This window comes from Panthera onca, chromosome A1 (genome assembly GCF_046562875.1).
Source record: "Panthera onca isolate mPanOnc1 chromosome A1, mPanOnc1 haplotype 2, whole genome shotgun sequence".
NCBI lineage: Eukaryota > Metazoa > Chordata > Mammalia > Carnivora > Felidae > Panthera > Panthera onca.
Genome location: NC_138339.1, coordinates 60,080,718 through 60,105,621, shown reverse-complemented (window position 1 = coordinate 60,105,621; position 24,904 = coordinate 60,080,718). Strand labels below are relative to the sequence as shown.

The window sequence follows — 24,904 nt, the reverse complement described above, 5'->3', positions numbered from 1 at the left end:
CTCGGAGCCTGGAGCCTGCTTCATATTCTGTGTCTCTCTCTCTCTCTCTCTCTCTCTCTCTCTCTCTCCCCCCCTCCCCTGCTCGTGCTCTGTCTCTCTCTCAAAAAATAAATAAACATTAAAAAATATTAAATAGACATTTTTAGAGCAGTTTTAAGTTCACAGCAAAACTGAATGAAGGAACAGAGTTCTCATGTACCCCATGCTCCCCCCCCCACACACACAGTCTCCCTCCACTATCAACAACCATCATCAGAACCAGATCAATTTTTCAGAGATTTCTTTAGATCTAAACTGTGTAGAGAGAGGGGGAGGGGGGAGAGAGGGAGGGAGGGAGAGGGTGGGCAGGCAAGTGAGAGAGTGCTACTCTTGTAGAAGCAGGGGAAGTGAGCTGACTTGCTATCCATTTAAGGGTAAGCCTTCTTCAGATCTTCTCTGAATTGCTAAATTTGACCACTTCTGTACAGCTGGTTGCTAATGTCCCTTCTAGCTCAGACATTTGATCTGCCTCCTGTGTGCTCAATACTTTAACACACACATGCATATACAATCCTTTAGGTCACTCTCAAAACACCCCACCAGGCAAGGAGAACAAGTATTTACCAGTTTCGTTTATGTTAAATAGAGCTGAGGTGTCAGGAGCTGTCCCCAGAGCCTGACAAGAGTTTCCTTCCGGACTTCCGTATCTATTGTTCTGGAGGGATTGAGTAAAAGTATGAGCACAGTCCTGGGTTTCATCACCATCTCAGAGATTCAGAAGCCTTAAGTGCAGCAACAGATATGTATGCTGGGGACATGCATACAATTAAGGGAAGTATGGAAGTCAGGAGCCTGGAGTTGAATCCCAGCTCCCAGTCTATGCAGAAAAAAGAGATAATAATAGCACCTATGAGGTAGGGTTGACAAGAGGCTCCACAAAGAGAGTGATACACAGCTCTCAGCTCATGTAGGCCCACAAACGTCAGAGTGAGAGACCTGACATGACCCCAAACCCTTCATCTGAGAGACAAATGAAATAAAACTTAGAGGTCCATTCACTTCTAACTTAGAATAAATAGGAAACTGTGAGGCTGAGAACCCAGCCAGCTCTGGTTTCACATTCTGTTCCACTATCAGATGATTACAAATAACAGTAATACTAATAATAGTCACTGGTGATGATGGTGATGCTCCATTTATGAGCCCTTACTAAGTACCAGACCCCATTACACCTCTCACAGGCCCTATTGCATGTGAGGCTCACAATAAACCAATGAGGTGAGCATCCTATGCTGTTCCCATTTGGCAGATCAGTAGTCAGATGCTCCTAGAGGTGACGTGTCCTGGTAAAGGCAACAAAGTCAGGAGTAGATCCAAGCTCTTGTTCTGAACGATTGTCCTGTGCTGTGCCTCAAAAATGGGATGTCTTTCCTCAAATAATTGTACCCTCTTTAGCTGAAGCCATAATTAGAGCCTTGTTTGCCTTTGAATAATTGGCTTCCCTCTTTGCTCTGGTGTCTGGTTCCACTTGGGCAGTCGCTCCAGCCTGGAGGGTATCACACTCAGCAAATCCACTTCGGCTGCCTGGGGCTAATGAGGGCTCTTGAGGTGGTTTGCATTTAAGTGCCTGGTACTGCAGAGAATATCCACACACAGACACACCCCCTACCATGAAGGATGACAGTGGAGTTGTAAAAACATGTCCTTCCCAAATTGGATCATACCACTCCAGCTTTTTGCAGAGGACAACATGGTCTGCTTTCTGCTGAGTCTATCCTATATGGAGGAAGCACAATTCTGTGTGACAGTGTGTGTGTGTGTGTGTGTGTGTGTGTGTGTGTGTGTGGGTGTGGGTGTGGGTGTGGGTGTGCATGCATGTGCATGCATGTGTAGGGGAAGAAGAAGAAGGGACACTCAAAATCCTTGATAAGCCCTGGGAAAGTTGAGCAAGATTTGTGTCCAACAGTGAAGAAATAATGAGCACAGAGGACAAAGATTTGTCTGTCAAGGTTATGAATTCCAACAAGTTTTCTAGCACTAAATTAAATGAACCCAAATGTCCCTAAATAGGAAAATAATGAAATCAGTTATAGCTCACCTATACGATAGAGCCCTATGAAGTCCATAAAAATGACATGGGAAAATATCCCAAACAATTCTCAGTGAAACAAGCAGATTACAAACTTGGTAAAACATTATCTCAATTATATAAAATACATGACATGAAGGATGGGAAGAATAAACAATGTTTATCTCTAAATTAGGAGCTCATAGATGCTTTTATATATTTCCAAATGTTCTACAAAAACACAGTATTTTGGTAATACTAATTTCTATAAATAATAAATGTCATCTTTCCCAATCCTGGACCAGCATTCCCAGGAATATGCCCAATGAAGCTGATGATGTGGTCAGAGGCCCCCATTTGCAAGGGACTTTGTCAGGCAAAGATGAACGCGGAGTTCTGAGGCTTGAAAGTCAGGGTCTTTGGCGAGACAGGGTTCCACCTCTGACACTACAAGGTTGCCCCAGAGGCAGTTCTCCAGAAAGGGGCTGTAGTGCACTCATTATTCTCTGATGTTTGGCTGATACCCTTCCTCCTCCATAAACCTGTCATTCCAAAAGCACTGTTCTCACTGAATTCTGGTAATAATCATACTTACAGCATTATTTGTAAGTACTACTATAAATTTGTAATAAACTTATTCAAACCCTATAAATCATTTTAAGCCCATAAATCATAAATTTACCCCAGAGGCTTGCTGTCCTGGGTCCATGCATAGGTTTTACTTGGCCCGCATATTGTTTTAAAAAATCTATCAGCAGGTTCCAGATAAAAACACGTTTACAGAACTTCCCTCCAAAGAGGGGAAGATCAGGTAGCATTGGGCCCACATAATGACGTGGCAATGATTCCTTGGCACTGATTCACAGCCCTCCTGTATACCCAAGGCATGGATGCCCCCTCCCGGTCCTCACCACTCCCTGTCGCCTCTTCACCATGAGCTGAGTTGTAATTGATCATTCTCACTCTGTTTTCTTAGTAGCAGAGAAAGATTTCTCTGTATACTTGTCTCTGTCAAAGGTGGGTAAATGAATGATTAACCAAATGGTACCATGCTTTAGGAGAAAATAGAAGGAACCACATTTCTTTCCAAAATGAAGAAAGTTCTCACATGTTTCAAAGGCAAGAAAAAAATCTGTTATTAAAAATATATATAAGTGAAGATGACATTATTAAAAAACATATTGATGAGGTTATCTTATCAAACAGCATAATAGCTATCACTCTACACCTTCATTTCTATTACCTTCATGTGTAGGCTCAAGTTGGAATACCTCTGGGGTAAATCTTTTCTCTCTCAACTGTAAGCTCCCCGGGGGTGTGGGCAGAAACTCTTCTGTTCAAACACTGCACAGCAATTTGGAGCGTGTACTGGGAATCAGACTCCACCTGGCATCCTGGCCCTCTCATGCTATTGGTCTGTGGCTGCTGGAAGGTTTCTCAACCTCTCTGACTATCAGTTTCCTTACCTGTAAAATGAGGATATTAATACCTACCCTGTACAGGGAGGTCATGATAATGAAATGAGAATATGTGTGAAAAAACTTAGCATAGCATCTGGTACTAAATAATGGTTAAACAAATGGTGGCCATAAAATTATTTATTACTATATTTCTTTCATACTCCCCATAGCATAGTGCTGGCTACGTTTTTAGATTCTCAATAAATATAATTTGAATTGAAATCAATCTGCAGCTGGTTTTCAATTCAGCTGTATTGTGGTCTTAAGGAAACTTCCTTCTATTCTAGGAAAATTTTGGTGGGGGCAGGGGGAGGAATCAGCAAAATGAAACTTAAGTCCTCCTAAAAGCCTCAGAATGTCCTAAAACCCTGACTCACTATAATTTAAACCATCTACAACTGTAATCTCACAATGAAAACAAACAAAACAATTTTGGAGTCAACATATAAATGTGTAAAGATTTACATAAGCTTTCTCATTGTGTATGTTTCCACATATAAAGAATCACTCCCAAACTGGGAAAGAATCCCATGGATCATGGACTGAAAGGCACAGAAACAGCCTGATCCTGCAGTTCTCTAGTTTTAATGAGGTACTTTTTTTTTTAATTGCTGAAGAGTTGATTTGGATTGTCATTAAAGAGGTAATCTGGGATTCCCCCAATTAAACCATACTTCATGTCATTAAAAGCTACTATTCTAAGTATTTTGGGAGGTTCAAGAGGGATTCTTTTCTTTGATTGTATGCCAATTTTTTTTTTTTTTTTTACCTCAGACCAAAAAAAAAAAAGGACACTTTACCAAATCTCTCTTGGATTTATTCTGCAGCTTATTAAATCACCGTCTTCTCTGATTCTAGATCTGAAGGTTTCTTCCCAAGACTGAATTCTGCAATCAGTCACATTGAAAAGGAAAGAGATGTGAGGGACAGCCTCTTCTCTGATCTCCAAGTGTAGAAGGGACATTTTGGAACTGCATGTAGCTTTGTAACACTGTAGGTGGGAGGGACAAACCCCTATTTGAAGAGCTTTGATGTCTCCAAATGCTCTGATGAGAAAAAAAACTTAGGTCCTCAAAACTCAACAGCTCTTTCTTGAAGAAAATAAATTGGCTCTAGTACGTAAATCCTTTTACCTTTTCCAAGGTTCTGAGCTTGGCTGTGGGGCCTTGAGGGCATCATGCAGTTTCCTTCATCTGTTTGACTTTGTATAAAATGGCCTCATTCCTTGCTCCCAGCTCAGGCAGGCTATTTTAAAGTGTTGGGGGCAATATGTGGGAGCAGAGGTTTTTAGGCACTAAATGATGGTCAAAAGATTCAGCAATATTATCATTGTGAATCAAAGAATGATTTTTTAAATCACAGGTTTTCATATTGGTAGATCTCTAGAAATCTCATTATTGTTCAATCTATGATTGTATAGCTGATCTATAGAGGTTATGTGACTTGCCCAAGACCACACAACTATACAGTGAGATAATGTACATTAGTGTGTAGCACAGAGCCTGGTGCATAACAAGCACTCAGTAAATGTCAACTGCAGTTGCTACTGTTGATATTATTGTTGTTTCTATTATTCAGGTCTCTTTACCCTTCGTTCAGTGCTCTTTTTATCAGATACATAAAGAAACCACCCTACGGGCCCAGTCATTTCTTGCTATAAGAAAAATGATCATTCGAAGGAACCATCTCATTTCTTTCATAACTGAGAAGGTCCAAGCCTGGAGAAGTGCTATGTCTTGCCAATAACACAGGAAGCCAACACAACAGAGGAGCCTAAATTTGGGACTTGCCTGTGGAAGGAGAGGCCTGACCCTTCTGATCTTTCCACCCTTGACTAGTAATAGCACAGAGGAATTGTACACTGTGTACCAGGGACTGAATTCAGGCTCCAGCAACCCTCCTTACCCTCAAATCTCTGGGGAAGAATAATGTCCTGGAAATAGAAAATGACACTGGCATGGAGAAAATAAACTGTCCCACACTTGAAACTGGGAACAATGTATGGTTAAATGGGAAAAAAAATAAAAAAGATTAAATCAGACTCCTACCTCACACCATATATAAAACATAAATTCTGTTGATTGATTACAAACTTGTGTATCAAAAATAAAATGATAAAATTCTTAGTAAAAATATAAATGAAAATCTTTTAGCCTTGGGATTGGGAAAGATTTCTTAAACAAGGCATAATAAGATTTGACTATTAAAATGATCAATAAATTGATATTAAAAGTAAGAACTTCTGTTAGAAAAAATGCTCTTAAGCAAATGAAAAGGTAGGTTATAAGTATATAAATGAGAGGATATATCCTTAATACATAAGATCAGCAAAAGATGCATATGAAGAATATATAAAATCCTGCAAATCAATAAGAGAAATACAATCAACCCAACAGAAAAATGAACAAAAGAATTGGACAGACCTATCACAGGCATGAAACACAAGTGGCAAAGAAACATCAGAAAAGATTTTCATCATCACTGGTGATCAAGGAAATGCAACTCAAGACAGTGAAGACTTAACCTCACACCTATGTCTTTGGTAAAACTTGAGAAGTGGGACAATACCCAGTGTTGAAGCGACTGTGGATCCACAGGATCCCTTATGCATCACTGATGGGAACGTAAACTGATGCAACCACCTTTGGAAAACAGTTTAGCACCATCTCTTGAAGTCAGGTATTCGGGTCCCTTATGACCAGGCAAATCTTCTAGTAGTTGTACCCCAAAGAGACTCTTGGATATTTGCAACAAGAAGCATGTACAAAAATATTCTTAGTAGCAATGCTTACCATAGAGAAATACTGAAACAGTCCAAGTGCTTAAAATTCCATAGTTTATTCACAATGAAGCCCTCCATAGTTGTCAAAACAAGGAACTCCAGCAACATGTAATATGGATGAATCTTAGTAAAATATTAAGTGAAAATAAAGTAAGTGTCCCCCCTTCCACCAATTTACTCATGTTTCAATACCCTTTTCAGAAAGATAAAATAACCAAAGCACTAGATATATAGAGATGCAATAAAACTGCATAAAAAGGAAAGCAGAGAAATGATTAAAGAAGATTCTAGAATGTGGTCACCTTTGGTAAAGAAAGAGCCACACAGTTACATGCCACTGATTGTTAAGTTTCTAGTTTTTGTTTTGGGTAGTGAGTGTATGAATCTTTAATTTATTGTTAACAATAACTAAATGAATATGCAAATAAACAAAAGCAGACCCCTGTGTGGACCAATGATGAGATATATTATGACTCAAGTGCTGTGATGCCTCCAGTTCTGTACATGTAAAGTCCTTTCTTTCCTTTCCCTCTTTGTAAGCAACTCTGGCGATTTAATCATATGACTGCCAAGGTCCAAAGACCAGTTTCTGAAAGCTGGTATCAATGGAACTCTAAGGAGAGTAGGCACATAAAGAAATAAATCGTAGCCCTTATCCATAAGCAGCCCGCTCCTTCAGCACAGACAGCCCCATAAACAGACAAACGAGACTACAGGATGTCAAGTAGCACAATGGAAGTCTGCACTATGCACCGTGGGAGCCACTTCTCATGACCTGCACTGCTTTCCTTTCCCTCACTCAGGCTCCTGGAGTTGTGTTTCCAAATCCAGAGGCATCAGCTGGAGGGCTACCTCTGTCAGAATCTCCTTGGAGGACTGATACCATGCACATCACTCACTCCATCTTCAGAGTCACAATCTTTGGTATACAGTCCAGGATTCTGCAATTTTAATGAACTCCGCAGGTGCACCTAAGGTTTGAGAAATCACCCTCACAGAGGGTCTGTGCCTTGTTTTATCCCCTTTGTGAATCCAGGATAATACTCTGATCATACTGAACTCTCTACCATCACATCTTCCCCTATTGGTCAGGTACCCTGGCAGCCACCCCACTTTTATAGCCCCTGGGGAAAGAGTTGGGGAAGGCTTCCTCAGAAAGGAAGGTGTGACAGAGGGGAAGGCTAGCGCCCCCTCTGCTTGAGGTTGAGACCTACAGCCACAAGACATGTGTGTCTCAACAACCTCTCTTGAGCCAAAGTCCCAAGGAGAACCATTTTAGATAAGTTGTGGAGAAGGCCAAAAACAAAATCTTTCTTCCCTTTCCTAATTTGGTCCCTGGGACACAGTTCCAGATGCAACTTTGGAAAGAGGGAGGGGACTATTTTGAAACTGAAAGACTGGTTACATCTGAAGCCACAAGGTACCACTAAATGAAAACTTTAAATTGACACAGTACAATGTGAAGTGAAAACTCAAAAAGATTAGATTAAAAACAAACAAAAACTAGAAGCTGTATCATCTTTGCACACTGAACTTGATGCAGAAATTTGCAAACTTGCGACTGTTGTGTCCCCACTACCTCCCAGGCTCAACCTACACTAGAGACTGAGTAAGTGCTGAATGGGGCAGACGTGACATGCCTACTTACTGAAGACTGGACATTTGGTTTGGGTCTTAAGGGGATGAGTAGCAGCTGCTGGTTAGTGGCTGGGGGTAGGGGAAGGCGCTAGGGAGGCAGAAGAACTCATCCTAGATAATATTTGCAAAGAATAGAAGTATGGAAGGCTGTGTACAATAGTGTACAATGCCAGGAGAGACAAGAAGCCCTCCACAAGACGAGCTCATGTCCTGGAGGAACAGGACTTGTTCTTACTGCCTTTTCCTTCTGAATGGTCTCAGAGCCCAGCCTGATGTGGACATTCCAAGCTCCAGGTGGCCTCCTAACACTACTGTTTGCTGCAGCTCTGCTCTGAAAAGTTATAGCAAAAGTTACAGCATCAAGAGTTCCATTTCCCACCCAGGCAAGGGTCCCTATACACAGCCGTCAGAGAGTTGCCCAGCATTTGAAACAGGGATAAGGAGTGGAGGATACAAGAAAAAAAATACCTCAGGAGGAACAGTGAGGCATGTCTCCTAATATGAAAAAGAAAGTGCTTTCAACAAGAAAATAGGCACTGTCTTCTCCTTTTTATTCATTCTGAGAATAAAGCACCGTATAGTAGAAAGAAGATGTGTTTTGTTATTCAAATGACTTGTGCCCTGAATCCAACTCTAATACTTACTACCTGTGAATGGCAGAGACAGCACTCATCAAATATTCCATGTGTATCCCATCACTTCCAGATTCCCTTGCAGCTAGGTTAGGAACTTGTGATGGGTTCTGGCCAAAGGACTGTGGATACACTTGGTGGGTGTCACTTTCAGGCTGACATGGAGGCCATGGTACCAGCTAGAATAGCTTCAGAAGGGACAAAAGGTGCAGGGCCCCCCCATCAGACTTTACAAAAGAGAAATAAACCTTTACATTGCTAAACCACTGAGATCTAGGGATGTATTTCCTACTGTGGCATCACATAGCCCAATACATGAATACCCTAATATACTGTGTAATATTTGGTCTCATGGGATAAAAGTTACTTGATATTCCAGGCCTTGGTTTCCCCATATATAACATGGGAATAATAATACCTATGATATTAGGTTGTGAGAATTTAATACATGTTTATGTCCTTTATAACACTTAATGCACAGCTAGCATGCAATAAATATAAGTCTCGCTCTAAAATGCTTTTGATGGCATTATTATTCTTGTGGCTATTACTGTTATGCAATAGATACAATAGATACTTTTACGTAAGCAGCAAGTACGTAAAGTACTCTGCTGGGTAGTTTTACATATGTTATCCCATTTTTGTAGGTAAGAAACCAAGGTTCAGAGAGGTTACTTGTTCAAAGGAACACAGCTAGTAAGCAACCAGGCCAGGACCAGAAGCAAGAATTACCTGAATCAAAAGTCTGTATTCTCATGGCAACAGTCTTACATTCTTCAGAGGTGGAATCCTGGAGGTTCAGAGATGTTACATAAGTTCACCAAGCACAGTAATAACTGTAGAGCAAGAGGACTCTCCTCTGCTCCCAGGCCAGTGCTGCAGGGATGTGCTGATTAGCAAAGATAAACCCCATGGCACTGGGCACAGCCACCTGTGCCCCCCACCCCCCATGGGGAGCTGTGGGTATTGTGGGCAACAGATAAGAGGAAGAGGAAAGAAGGAAATTACATCCTGATAAAAGAAAAACTGGATGCTTTGTACTCATAGAAGACCTCCTCAATAAAGTTTCCAAAGAAAAACCTACTAGCTGAAAATAAACACCAGAAGAATTTCCAGATCTCTGTCAGCACTGTGTCTCTTGTCTCTCTCTGTCCCTTTCTGTCTCTTTATTCCCTTCTGTCTCACTTTCTGTCTGTCTCTCTCTCTCTGTTTCTCTTTGTCTCTCTCTGTCCTTTTGTTTTTTTCCTTCTGTCTCTCTCTCTTTTGCTCCCTGTCTCTCTCTGTTTCTCTATCTCTGTCTCTGTCTCTCCCTCTCCTCCTCCTCTGTTTGTTTTGGAAGTTGAGAAAAGCGAGCAATGTGGATCCTAAAGCAGTTTACACTGAACCAGATGGTTCATCTGATTAGCATCAGACTAAAAAGACACATTACTTAGAGATTAGGTTCTCATAGGGACAAATCTGTTCCAAAGGCACATAAGGTTTGCTTTTCTCGCAGACTCCCCCCAGAGCTTTCTCAGGGCATATCTATTCCTTTCTCCCATCATCACCAGCGGGCAAGTCTGAGCTTGACTTAGAGAAGATAGCAAATTAGTCTCCACAGATTTCTTAGTCTCCTCTCACTGAACCCTGAAATCATTCACACTGGGTGGGCCACTCCCTGTGCGACCTTGGCTGCTTGAGACTCTTAACTCCCTCACACCGCAAGCTAAAAGGCCATATTATGCCATTGAATCCACACAATAACCCAATGATACCCGTTCTGTGGTTATTCCCACTTTTCAGATGAAGAAATTGAGATTTACAGGATTAAGTAATTATTAAGTAATTTACTCAAGATAATAGGTCTAGGAGAAGTTGAGATTAATTGCTTCCGTGAAAGAAAAAAGGGGGGAAAGTGTGTGTGTGTGCTCGCACGTGTGTGTGTGTGTGTGTGTGTGTGTGTTAAAAGAGTCCTACAGAACAAACCATCATAAAATATGGCTGTCAAGTGTTCCAGACTGTGTAACTATGTTGAGGTCTACAGCAAGACAAACAATAAAACGAGAAAGCACAAACATCTCACTCTGACCTGTATTTCTTGTAGCATACATAGCACAGGCCTTTCGCAAAAATAAAGGGAAATGAAATTAAGATTGGAAAAAAAAAAACATTCAAAATCAGAATAGGAAGCATACATAGGCCAAGGCCTTTTTATTGAATAAGTTCTGTGTTTCTCAGAGGTTGAGGATATACATGTAGCTTCCAGGGAAGGAAGGAAGCTTGGCTTCCATGCAACTGTCACATTTGAAGGGACCCTCTTATTGCAAGGAATTGGGAAGTCAGAACAGAAGCTAGGAAAATGGAAGGGGCAGCAGGAATAATAACCACAACACCCATAATAACAGCTATCACTTAGTATAGGACACTGTGCCGTGATAGGTACTTTAAATGCATTATTCACTTCATTAGCCACATGGTAGCCTTCTAACATAGACATGGTTATTATTTTTCCATTTCACAGATGAGCTTACTAAGGATCTGAGAGGTTAAGTAAATTGCCCATAATCACACAGCTAATAAGAAAATGAACTAGGAATTCAACCCAGGCCTAGTGATATACAAGAACGGTGTCCTTAACCAGTAAACCTTGTCTCTCCCCCCTCTCCATAGGATCCTCCTGAAGATAGGCCAATAGGATAGTCTGCCAACATTTCAGAAAGTGCTTAAAAGCCTTCTGGCCCCTCTGCTTGATGTCAATACACATGTTTAAGGCTGTGAGTACAAGCTAATGTCACCGACAATACTCCAGGCAATTTGCACATCTGGCAGTTAAATGAGTGCAGGCTCAAAGCAAATCACATCCCTGAGGCACAGGACACTTCACAGGGAGAACAACAGGAGGGATTTCATTTCAGCTCAAACTTGGCCAAGGAACCAAACTCACTTTATTTAAGGGTATAAAGGAGATACCCAAGAGCCAATGAGACCCAGCAAGCACGTATGAATTCAGATTGTATTAATTTGGAACCTGAGCACTTAAGAAGAGGCATAAGCTGATGTTTCCCTTTGGGGTTATTTTGGGAAGAGGGTTCACTTAGCAAATCAATAGTGGGAGAGGAGTTACCTTTAAGCTGTGCATACTGCTTTCACATGTGAACCAGTGATGGATAGACTAATTACACATTGCCTCCCCTTTGAAAGATGTCTCCAAAGAGTTCTCTGTCCACCTATTTCTGGTCTCTGTAAGTGTTTAAAGGGAAGAACTTTGCATTTCTTTTCCAACTGTGTACAACGCTGGGGCTGGCCTTCTGTCTGTTAATATTAAACAGAGGGTTTTTACCGAATCTGAAACTCAGAGATACAGCAGGACTGGTGGGTAACAACTGTCCAGCCTGTGATTATGCTGACTCTTGGGGGCCACCACCAGCCCGGGAGATGTGACTCCAGTATAGGAGTTACTCCAACTTCCACCAGCCTGGAGTCGACACCACATGCCCAATCCAGGACGGTGCTGGCTCTCCATCTGGCCTTGATGCTAAGCCGGGCCCCTGCAATGACGGCAGCTCTGAACAATGAGGGGAAGCCAAGTAGCCCCACTCTCTGCTGCCTGTGCAGTGCAGCACCATATGTACCTGAAGTCGTCCTGGTCCCTAGGGTGGGACTCAATTCATCTCTACAGTCTCCACAGTGACACCTCCCGAAATCCAGGAAGAAACTGCCAGGGCAGAAAGGGGCAGGCATATTTCAAGGCTTTCAGAGTGAGGGCAACTCAGTCTGATGTGGAAGTCAGAACATGAAAACCACAGAATGTCCACTTAAAAAACCCAGTACACAACAGATGCAAGAAGACTTACCAGGATTAGTTTCTAATCACCTTGCCACAAAACACCTTGTACAAACAAACCATGTATTTGTTGCATTCATCTGTTGTCACACATCTGTCTGAATGGTCAGGAAACCACAGACACAAATATAAAATCACAAGAACACTTTTCTTCCCATGCCCTTCTCCTACCCTTAACTCCAGGGACAGGAATTCAGAGAGCAATTTTGGATGCACTATGTTAACCAGGCATTGGGGGAAAAGAATATTTACAGTGAAGTGGCTGCTGAATATTTCTGTGATTACTAGGCAATTTACGTAAGTATTCAAGCCCAGCTCTCTGAATAAATTTCAGCTGGGTGAGGACAGATTCTCTGCCTCCTAAGACCTCTTGCTTCTTGCACAGTTTCCTTTTCATTTTATCACTGACACCAGTGTGGACACAGAGGAATTAAAAATTGGGAAGTGTTGGCCTTAGCATACAGAAAACAGTGCTGACCCTCAAAAATCATTTTTTTCTCATCCTCACAGATAGGATTGATATCAGAAATGTCAAATGATGCTGGAGATGAGGTGAATGACGAACTGACTTCTAATCCTGCCTGGCCATATCCAGAGGTGTGGCCCTCTAGGTCACTGACCTTAAAAAACAGGGCACCCCAAGGCTCTTAGCAGTGGGGCACTGGTCAGAGGACTGGTGGTTACCAGAGATCAGTTTGGGGTGAGCAGAAGCTCCTGCCCAAAACTAGTGCCATTCCCTGCTCTTGAGAAAGGCAAGTGAAGAAAGGCAAAGTACAGGACAGTTGGATATTATACTATTATTTGAGTAATAATAATAATAAAAGATCAGGGAAGAACGTATAGTATAAATGTGTCTGATCGCTTATACATGGAGTATCCCCGGAAGCAAACACAAGAAACTGGAACCACTGGGGGCGCCTGGGTGGCTCAGTCAGTTGAGCGTCTGACTTCGGCTCAGGTCCTGATCTCACTGTGAGTTCGAGCCCCACGTCGGGCTTTGTGCTGACAGCTCAGAGCCTGGAGCCTGCTTCGGATTCTGTGTCTCCCTCTCTCTCTTCCCCTCCCCTGCTCATGCTCTGTCTCTCTCTGTCTCAAAAATAAATAAAAAAAACATTAAAAAAAAAAAAAAAAAGAAACTGGAACCACTGGTTGCCTTTGGAGAAGAGATCAGAGAGATTATGAAGAGGGTCTGGAGGAACTCTTTTCATGTGGTACCTTTTCATACCTTTGCATTTTGATCCATGTAAACACATTAGCTATTCAAAGGTAATTTACATTTTGCAAAACTAAAACAAAAACCCCTCTACTTTCTACTCCATCAGAATCTGAGATGGGTCACAGGAATCCGCATTGGCTCTCTAGTTTATTCTTACACTCTGGAAACTTTGAAAACTTCTCTGTTACAGGTTCTTTCTACCAAAAAAGAAACTTTACCTACTTCCTCTCAAGTTGAAGACATTCATACAAGTATAAACCGTGTAGGGGAAAATCTCATGGCAGAATGACCTAAAGATATGACTCCAAATTTACCACCTCATTAAACTCTCTCAGGAGGAGCAAACAATGCAACCTAAGCTTTCCTAAAATCAATTTAGATTCTGATGGCTAAGTTGTCAGCTACTTCCTACTTTTTGCATTTATTCAGACTGAGGGAGTTGTTAGAGAAGAAACCTTTGAGTCACTGGGTAGGTTTCTCTGGCCTGTTGAGCATGTGGTTTATGGCACCACTCACCCAGCCAGGATGCTTTGCACTCACCTTGCTTTTTAAAGAGGTTGCTCTGGACTATCTCATTCATAGACTGGACTTTCTGCTTTTGGAGTTTCACAGGGGGGATGCAGGTGTAGAACTCATATAGGAGTTGGCTGAGGACAGGAAAAATAGGAATGCAGAAGACAAGTTAGATCAGGTTAGATGTTTCCCACATCTTGGCACTTACAATCTACTCCCAGACTGCCAGCTCTGTGGAGGCAGAAACGACATACATCTTGCTTCCTTGGCCCCACAGATCCTGGCAAAGCATCAGATGCATAGTAAGCTTTTATGTCATTGGTGTTAGTGTTGACTACTAATAGCATCCAAAGAGATGCGAAAACCTGAAAATGATACCAGTAACCCTGAGCCCTTATGTGTATCAGACACGTGCTTTGCACTTTACATCCATTATTCTAGTTAAACCTCATGACTCTCTGAGATAGATACAATACTTATGCCAATTTACAAGTGGAAAAACTAAGGTTCAGAAAGGTTAACTAACTTTCCTAAGATTGTGTAGCTGGGGGGAGGGGGGCATTGAAAAACAAGGATTTAAAACCAGGTTCTGATTTTGTTACCATAACATTTTATTTACTAATGTTTTATAGTTAGTAATGCTTTATAAGTCTTAAGATCAGAAGGGTCCTTATTTTTTAAAAAAAAGCTATGAAAAGTGAGTTAGAACTAGTTTAGGACATGAAAAAGAAGATAGTTCTTCCCAGATAGAGTGAACACAAAGACGCCGCTGAAACAGAATTATAGCCCCTGTCAGCTTTCCAAAATCATCTCATTGTGCTCATTCATTCTTTCAAGTACTTGTTAAGCATCTATTTAATGTGTGACAGACAGTGTGCAGAACAGTGGGGATACAGTAGGAACAAACTTGGTCCCAGTCGGCATGGAGCTTACATTCTGATGGAGGTCGACATTACAACACAGAAGCAAACAAATCAAGACAAAGGGATACGTGCAATGAAGAAAATAAATAGGAGTTGCATCACAGAGTAATGGGGTAGGGGGTGGGGGAGAAATTTAATTTATTTACAATATTCAGAAGTAGCTTCTCTGAGAAGATAACATTTCATTTGAGACCAGAAGGAGGAGAAGAAGCCAGCAGACATCTTGATACAAAGAAAAAAAGGACATTAGTGAGAAAACCAATGAGATCCAAATAAAGCCTGGGATGCAGTGAATAGAATTACAATGATGGTAATTCCTCAGTGTTGATGGATATGCCATAGTCACGTAAAATTTGAACTTCTTAAGAGAAGTTCGGTGAAGGGCATGCTATCTTTGCAACTCTTTCCTAAACCTGAAAGTATTTCAATAAAAAAAGTTTTTAAAATCATCTATATGTTATCTCGGAACTTAGGTGAATTTAGGAAAAAGAGGAAAGGACATACTGGTTCAGATGCCTCTATCTAACATCATGATCACCCTAAACTAATGTGTTCATCTCATGAGACAAGTGGGGTAAAGAAGGAGAAAGCAAATGGGAGCCTATCTCTATTATTCCTGTAAGGTTGCTCCCTATTTGTAACTATCCGGCATAGAGGGCATAGACTGGGACCCCCAAATAACCTTCAAGTCCAAATGAAATTAAGACATTTACAGCAACTATCAGTTCTTTAATCTATATGTTTGCATGCTGCATCATTTGTGTCACCAAAGAAGGAAGTTTATTTTATGTTGGTGTTCACCAAAGTCTGGCAAAATAAAACCAGAATGTCAAAATCCCACAGTGGAGGCCCTATACCAAATTCCCACCATGTGTCCTCCCCACCCCAGCTCCAAATGCCCATCTAGAACCCCCCCCCCCAATAAAAGCACTCCTCCATTCCCGCTGAACCCCTGGCTTGCCATCAGAGCCTAGGAAAGCACATGGTGAGCTCTCACCTGAGTAACTTCGCATCAAAGACTGTTTCCACATCATGGAGGACAGATGGGATGTATTTCAAAGCTGCCACCTAGGTGGAAAGTGAAATAAACATAAGGGATGCCCACATCCAACAACTCCACATGGTGAGGAGGGTACTTCACACGTGAGAGGGATCAAGAGAGAATGACCCTGAATCCTGGGCACTCCTACAGAGAGATACAAGACACTGTATGTAGACTGAAACATTAGCATGCACTTCTTTGATTACAAAAGTAAGGCACAAGTTCTTCTATCTTCAAGGAGGAAGTAATGTATACAATGATCACAGACTTTGAAGTTAGACACCTGCTGTCAAATCCTGGTTCTACTCCTAGAAACCATGTGGTTTTGGACAAAACATAACCTCTCTGATGTCTCAATGTCCTTATCTGTAAAATAGGGAAAACAGTGCCTATTTTGCAGGATTGGAAAAATTAAAAATAATATACATGAGGCATCCAACAGAGAGCCAGCATACTTATTTTGGAGCGCGTTAAGTGGTAACTTCTATTATTATTAGAAGATAGTGTGTTTGAATTGTATTGTTGGTGGCAAGGACAGCTTGGACTAAGTTATTCATATTTTCTCACCGTGGCCAATTTGTGAACAATGGTGGGAATGTTTTGGTCCACTAGCTGGGTTAGCATACTAGCTGTGCACTGCTTGTTGCCTGTTTCTTTCCTCGGTGCAAGTTAACTGATGCCGCCAGAGTATGAGACACACCCCCAGTCCCCCACATAGCAGCATCCTTTGCTAAGCAGCAGAGTAGACTGCAGTTTCTACAGAAGGAGTTTTAAGTCACATGGCTGGAAAACAACACTGAAGAATCTAGTGGAAGGATGCATTTTAAACTTTTCTTTTTATTTTTCTTTATATTCTAACTGTACTATAGCTAACATGTATCTATCACCCTCTAATGATCAGACCAAAATAAAAATACTGAAAATTCCTTTCTTAAAGAAAATCTTACTTCTAACCATATATAGCTGAGTTTCTTAGTTAACATAAATAATAATTATGACTATTCATTCTCGGAGAACTTTGGGGCAGGCACTGAACACCTGACAGACTATCTTCTTAAACCTTATGTCAGACCTACAGGAGAAATACTATTTTCATAGATAAGGAACCTCTTGTGCACCAAGATTAAAGAGCCAAAAGTCACAAAGTTAGCAAGTAGGAGAGCCACGATTCAAACTCAGGCAGGCTGCATGGATAGCCACCCCTCAGAAGCCTTAAGCTACGTGCCCACCTCACTCAAACAGCAATTGTCTCTCTCTATGCCTTCATCCTTTCATTTGTTCTCATTGTTTATGATTTTCAAAAGTCAGCAATATAAGTGCAATGTACAAAAACATCACACAGGATAAAGTAAAGTATTAAGGTGAAGAGTGTCAGTGAAGTCTCACATCTCCATCTCAGCCCAAATCCTTATTCCCCAGAGGGGCCACCGTCAACACTGTGGTGAGTTTCCTTCTTGACTGTTTTCTATGCAAGAATGTGCACAGGTGCACGCACACGTGTGTGTGTGTGTGTGTGTGTGTGTGTGTGTGTGTGCTTGATTTATACAGTCCTGCACCTTGTTTTTTGCAGTGAACCATCTAGCACTGATATCTTTGCATGCTATCACATAGACTGCACACCCTTCATATCCAACCACTAGTTAGCAATGCCCTTATGGGCACATGGTACCTTCTCTAACCCCTTCCCTGATGGAGTTCACACTAGTTTCAGTTTTTCTTTATTATAAAATATGTAGTAAGAAAACAGTTAGCATATACAATTGTGTACCTGTGAGAATCCCTGCAGGAGGGATTGCTCAAAGATGAATTAGTGCATCAAAATGTATATATATATAAATAAATATAAAATATATTTATAATACATTGTATGTATTTATATATTATAAATATATTCTATATAAATACATATAATATATTATAAATATATTATATATTTATTCATATATTATATAAATTATATTATTTATATGTTTGTATATTATATATTTATTTATATATTATAAATATATCATATATTTTTTTATATATAGGAAATATTGTCATATTACATTAGAAAGAAGTGATAACTAATTTCCTTTTACTCCTTTCCCTATGCTAACACTGGTATACAAATGTTTTTAGTTTTGTCAATGGATGTATAATTTGCAACTAATTTACAAATCTTTGGTTTCTAGTGCATTGGGCACCTTTTGTATATTTATTGAACATCTGTCTTTACTAACTTGCTTGTTCATATCCTCTCCTCATTTCCCTTTTGGGTGATTTATTTTCTTATTGGTTCGTGAAATTCTTTATGTATCACTAAAATTAGCCATTTTGCAGTAAAAAAAAAAATTGGAAGAATTTCCTTTTGCTTGTCCTATTTGCTGCTTGTCTTTCAGCTTTGTTTATCAGAGCTTTCATTGCACAGAAGAACTTTAATCTGTATGTTGTCAGATTTGTCAGACTTTTTCTTTATAGTTATTTGATCTTGTGTCTAGGAATTCATTTTTTATTCTTTCAAATCAAGATGACAAGAGATAACAAGATTCTAAAGCTGATGCTCTATTGGGACACTCTTGTTCCACAGGATGGTGTTGGGTATTCTGTGAGGGGAAAAAGGACTTGCAATAAAATAATTTGGGGGAAACTTTGGTTTAGGCAAAAATAAACCAGTGAACTTTCTTTTTTGCTTTAATTGCAGAACTTTTCAGAATTGCGATATGCTAAGACACACTATAACATCCCTCCAGGCAGTTACAGTGTCTAGCACATTCCAACCTCGTTGGTCAAGGCCATTTTTATCAGGAAACCCCAAGCAGACGTGGCAAAAACAGATGGCTGAAGGGCTGGGAGAGCAAAAGAAAGAAGTGAAATGGAATGAGTCTGGGCCAGTGGGAAGTAATGAAGTTTGTGGAACCCACATTCTCTCTAAAGAATAAGTTGTTCTGGTTCACCTCTTTTAACACCATGCTAGCCAAATCAAACACATGGGCAGGCTGCGCTCCCCCCACCATGGGCAGCTTGTTTACAATGTCTAAATTCTAAAGAGATGCCCTGTGCTGAGGCGCATGCTCTGATAAAGGCTGGTTCAAGCACTCCTAGCAAACTGTCCTTCCATTCACTCTTAGGCTAAAGAACACAGAGTTCTGGGCCCGCAGGGGCCTGGACAGGAACCCCAGCACTCCACCTAGCCCCTGCATGCAACAAGGCCCACTTCTTCATGCCCTGAGCCTCAGCATCTTCATGTGGGGTAAAAGGGAAATGACGTGAAATAACGTATATCATGTACCTATTGCAATTTCCAGCACACAGTAGGCACCCAAAAGCGTATGTGCTGAATTTCACCTTATTTCATCCCTCAAACCCCTGCCCTCATTCCCCAGCACGTGGACAAAGTATAATATGTACTCATCATAATTAAGACCAAAGTGAGAGGACAGAAACAGAAATAGAACCCTCAGCAAGTTGAGAAAGCCAAGACCTCAGTGCCGGCAGCAAGTTATTGGCTTTCAAGGGCTGCATATTGTTCCAGGGCTTTGAAGTGATGCTGTAGAATTGCAGTCACCAGAAGTTTACACTGACACACATAAACACTTCAGCTATTAGGAAGGAGAAGTTGGACAGGGCTGGAACAAGGACTGTTTCAGAAGGAGCCAATCTTCCCAGCTTCTCAGCTCTGGGCTGGCAATAAAGTAAAACAAACTAAGTAGCTGTCGCCCTGAGACTCAGAGGGTGTTATCAACTCAACTGGAGAGTATCAAACTTCCATCTGGTCCAGGCGGCCTCACAGAGAAGCAGCAGGCCTGTGGTTTCCTTTTCCAAGGAGGGCAGCTCATCTCTGACCCAGGAAGTTTGCAGCACTGGCCGCAGGGCTCCTGTCCGTAGTTCTCCCTTTCACATGGCTCTTACACACATGAATGGAGTAATAGCAGGTGGGTGCAGCAGGGGCAACCACCAAGCTCCCCCAGAAGGCAGAACAGCTCAGCCATAAGATCCTCTGGAGACCTCCATTTGTTGCATGTTTCTAAAGCCTGGAAACCAGAAACAGCTTGGCATTCTAGACCCACTGGCCTCTTGGGAACTATGTTACTTTGTTGGCATAATTTGCACTCCCATTAATACTACTATTATACATAAAATAATATTGCCGTGTTGTTACTTTTATTCCATAGTATATATTCCTGTATTGCATATAATATTTAAGAAAAACATATACAGACAAGTTTATGTGAATGTATATAAATGTATATAACAGTCTTAAAATAACAACCATTACTAGAAACTTTAAATGCGTTAAATACTTTACATGCATGATCTCATTGCACTTTACAACTACTCTAGGAATAGTACTGTCATCCCATTTTACCAGTGAGTAAACTATGGCAGAGAGAGGTTAAATAATTTGCCAGAAGCCACACAGCTACCATGCAGCATAGAAAGAATATGTACCTGATTCTGTCCAGCTGACCAGTGTGTTTTGCTACCACTCACCCTGCTGTAAGGAAAGGCTTCCATGTTAGAAGATGAGGAGGTTTTGATGGGGGAGAGAAGGATGATTTGGGAAAGGAAGCAGAGAACCTTCCCCTTTTTATAAGGATAATTTTTGAAAAGAAGGTACAGTTTTCCTGACATCTCCTCAGTGAAGAGTCTTCCTCACCACATATATCAGGGGTTGTAAGAACAGAGACCAGGAAAACATTTGCCAACTTAATAATTAGCTTACCATGTGGCACCAAGTGGTCTTCTAGATTAATCACGAACTCTGGACCCCTCTCAAAGGCTATCAAAGGCTAGTATCAGCCTCAAGAAGACAGCCAGGTCCAAACCAAACAGTAGTGGTTTCACTGACCCAGAGAGAAGTCATGGGAGGTCACTTGAGATGATTATTATCCAGATGGACTTCTCTAGAATTGATAATTCTGGGCTGCTAGGAAACAGCAAGTATTTAAAAATAACAACAAAAATCAAAACCAAAGAGCTACACTCCCTCAAAATCAATGTGGATTTTCTTTTTGAGTGTTTCCTCCAAATGGAGGAAGATTGAACTGCACCAATGCCAGTAGACAGAATTTTAGCCAAAAAGAGCACACCTTGCAGTGATGCAAGATCATACGAGAGCACTGGACCTCTTCCTCACTCAAGAACACAGACAGTATTTCCAACCCACCAATATTCAGTCCTTTAATTTTTGCCAAGCAATGGATGGTTAAGGTCCGTGGAAACTGGACAATGTCACAGAAATTCACCACAGCATGACCACAAGAAGACAGCTTCCCTAGAGATGCAGAGCTGTCCCTAAGGAAAGTACATGCAGCTCTCTCAGGACAGTCAGCCTCCTCACCAATATTTCAGGGAAAGAGAAGGAAATAGGGACCAACACATTCCAGAATACATGAGTCTCCATGCTTTCCATAATGCAACATTATGCTGGCCCCCAAAGCTTGGTGGGAACAGGGGAGTTCAGTGTTTACAAATGGCTGGCTGAAGAGTGAGATTGTCTGAGTCAAGTCCCTGTGGACCACTTTTATCTGTGTGGCCTTGGGGAAGTTAACTCTGTGTTCTAGTTTCCTCCCCAGGAGAATGGAGGAATAAAGTTACCTAATTTAGAAGCCGATGTGAAGATTAAATATTAGTTATCCATATTACTACAACAGCCTCACTGGAACAAAATTTCATCCTCCCCACCACTGAATCCATTGTCCTCAAATATTACGCGTAAGTATGGGATATACAATTGGGAAGGGACAAGTTAAATAATAAGTCTTGTTTCTCCTACTTTGGGAATTTAGCCTACAGCTGTAGGCCACTTCACAAGAATGGACCACTTTCTTCCCTTAGTTCAGGCATTTGAACATTTTACACTAATAAACAATGAAAAGAGAGGAAAGAAAAATGTATTCTTAATTAGCTTGCCTTCATGTCTGTGGACCAAACATCTATCCATCTTTACTATTGTTTACTGTCGCTTACTGCTTATCTACTTGGCATTTTGCAGGAAGACTTGGGTCTTTCATGAAACTATGCTTTGTTCGGTGGTGATTAGGAACTCAAACTCTGAACTTACACAGTCTGGATTCAAATCCCAGACCTGCCCCTTCTTAGTTGTGGTTAAGTTATTCAACCTCACTAAGACTCCATTTCCTCATCTGTAAAGTAGAGATAAGAAGAGTATTTGCCTACTAAGGTTGTTGCTATAAAAATCAAATGAGCTAACAATATATGTAAAGCTCTCAGCTTAGTATGTGATACATAATAAATGTGAAAATACAAAACAGTGGAAGCTTGTATTCACTCTTTCATTCATTTAGCCAAAAGAATATTCGAGTACCTACTAAGTGGCAGCTGCTGGTTCAGATACTGGGGATACAAAAGACAGAGCTACCCTGCCCTTTGGACACTCTAGTGGCATTATTAGTATGCATGACAATCATAGTTGCCACGGGAGAGTACCATTCAATATGAGCTGTTCATTTATTTTCACTTGCACCATCAAATTGGAGCATTATGATGAATCCTGGACCTGAAGGAGAATGGAACAAATGGGTCTACATAATGTCAACAAATGCCCTTTCCTCGTAGTTAAGCTATATCCAATTCACTAGTGTCTGATTTTGATCCTCTCCACCTACCATCAGTTTTATCAACAGTGCTCACAAGGCTGGCACACATAGGGACTTGTAAGCTTATGGCCTGTTACTGAAAACACATGGAGCAGTGCCTGGGTGGCTCAGTCAGTTAAGCACCCGACTTTGGCTCAAGTCATGATCTCCTGGTCCAGGGGTTCGAGCCCTGCGTTGGGCTCTTCTTGTAACAGCTCAGAGCCTGGAGCCTGCTTCAGATTATGTGCCTCCCTCTCTCTCTCTCTCTGCACCTCCCCTGCTCATGCTCTGTTTCTCTCTGTCTCTCTCAAAAATAAATATTAAAAAAAAAAGAAAATACATGGAAACTCCCATCCTAATCCATGCCTTGTGGTAGAGAAAACATTAACTTTGGAATCAAGAGACGTGGGAAGATTCAAATCCTAGCTCCACCACTGTGGCTAGGTATAATTTGGGATGAATTATTTAACTTTATGAGCCTCCTGTGGACACCAAAGACAGTGATTCCTTGCAGATCTCTGGCAGGATGAAAAACACTGTGTGTGAAGAGCCCAGCTTCATGCCTGGCACATGGTAGGTACTCCATCAAAGGGAGGTATTTTTAATGATCTTCTACCTTCTTTGAATGGCTGGTTTTAAATTCTCCATAGTTTAGGGTTAGCTGCTGCCATGCCAACTCTGAACAATAAGGAAAACTACAGGAAGCAATTCACAAAAGCCAGATGAGTCTTAGAAATGAGAAATAACTTGATTAGGTCCCAGAACCCACAATGAACAAAGCTGAGATTGAACCAGACCTGCTGTATGCTAAATTAAAGCGGACTTAAATGACAGCTTCCACCATAAGCTGCTATTTGTCTGGAAGTGTAAAGTTGGAACCAGGAATGGTACTCCTTGGCATTCTCACTCTACCCTCTCACTCAAAATTTATGGAAGCCACTACTAATCGATCACAGAACTCTTTCCCACCATACCCCATGCAGGCTTGGAATCAGGACTCCAGCCATCCTTGTACTATTTGTCATTTCTTTCTTTCCTATAGAGTCAGTTCATGTGGGTTTATTCTACCTGAAATTTATATCTATGTTTCTTGATCTAGCTGAATAACCAAATGTCCTAAAACTGTTCAGCTTCATATGACAAGGTGAGGAATATAAATATCCCCTTCCACTCCAGGAAAATGCTCCAAAATCTTCTGTTTTATGGTGAGGTATAAATGGCTAAAAACAATCCATTTAAATTGAAATGTGTAATAGGCTCTATATTTCTTGCTTTATATATATTACTTTATTTAATCCTCTTAACGTTTCCTCTAAATTAGACATTAGGCCTTCCATTTTATAAAAGAATAAACAGAGGCCCGAAATTCCACCCAGGTCTCTCTGGCATGAAATCCAAAACTCTTTCTCCTGTGGCAAATGTCAAAGTCCAAGAAGATTCTTTATATGGAGTTTGTTAACATTAAGTAAACTTGACCCCTCTCCCCTCATTAGCCCACACTTCCCATCCTAAAACAGCATTAAATCTTCAAAGGTTACTGCCTTCCATATTTATATATGGCTACATACTTCTTTGATAACTTTTCAATAGCCATAGAAATATGTTAGAAATTGTCATTGATTTTATGTAAATCCTGGAAGCTATATTTGACCCTTAGAGCAAATTAAAAAAGAGATGAAGCCCCTTTTGATGGCTCTGGGGTGGAAACCCATGAGGAGAAACCAGCATAACCTGGCCCAAATCCTGGGGGAAATAAGGCATTTCTTTTTTTTTAGTGTTTTTAGTGTTTATTTATTTATTTTGAGGGAGAGAAAGAGAAAGAGCATGTGTGCACTTGTTGGGGAGAGGCAGAGAGAGAGGAGCTGTCAATGCAGAGCCCTATGCAGGGCTCAATCTCACAAACCATGAGATGAGATCTGAGCCAAAATCAAGAGTTGGACACTTAATAGACTGAGCCACCTAGATGCCCCAAATAAGGCATTTCTAACATAACTTCCCAGACAGTAAGAACTTAGATAAAAAGACTTATGCCCAGACCATAATAATCACATTAGTTCCTTGCATTTGCATAGGATTTTATAATCTGCTCTTTCATAGCTGGTGTTTTTTGATCCTCACACAGTGAGGTCTTACAGATGAGGAAACAGACAGTGAGAGGTTAAATGACCAGCATAAAATCATACAGCTGAGCAGGAACACTCTTGTTGACCCACGTCTCCTCAGTGCCATAGATACTCGCTGGTTCCT

The 24,904-nt window shown here is 41.0% G+C and overlaps 1 protein-coding gene across 5 annotated transcripts in view; it reads right to left on the bottom strand.

Annotated features, from left to right (window-relative positions):
* Positions 1-24,904, bottom strand: part of DOCK2 (dedicator of cytokinesis 2) — a 418,519-nt gene that overhangs the window by 283,285 nt on the left and 110,330 nt on the right. For all 5 annotated transcript variants that reach the window (XR_009610788.3, XM_060634987.3, XM_060634989.3 and 2 more), the window contains exons 24-25: positions 16,032-16,102; positions 14,139-14,245 (exon numbers count right to left, since the gene is read on the bottom strand). Coding sequence is in view for 4 of the 5 variants with exons in the window: in XM_060634987.3 (XP_060490970.1) it covers positions 14,139-14,245; positions 16,032-16,102 (178 nt within the window). In the remaining variant the exon portion in view is untranslated. The remainder of the gene's footprint in view (positions 1-14,138; positions 14,246-16,031; positions 16,103-24,904) is intronic.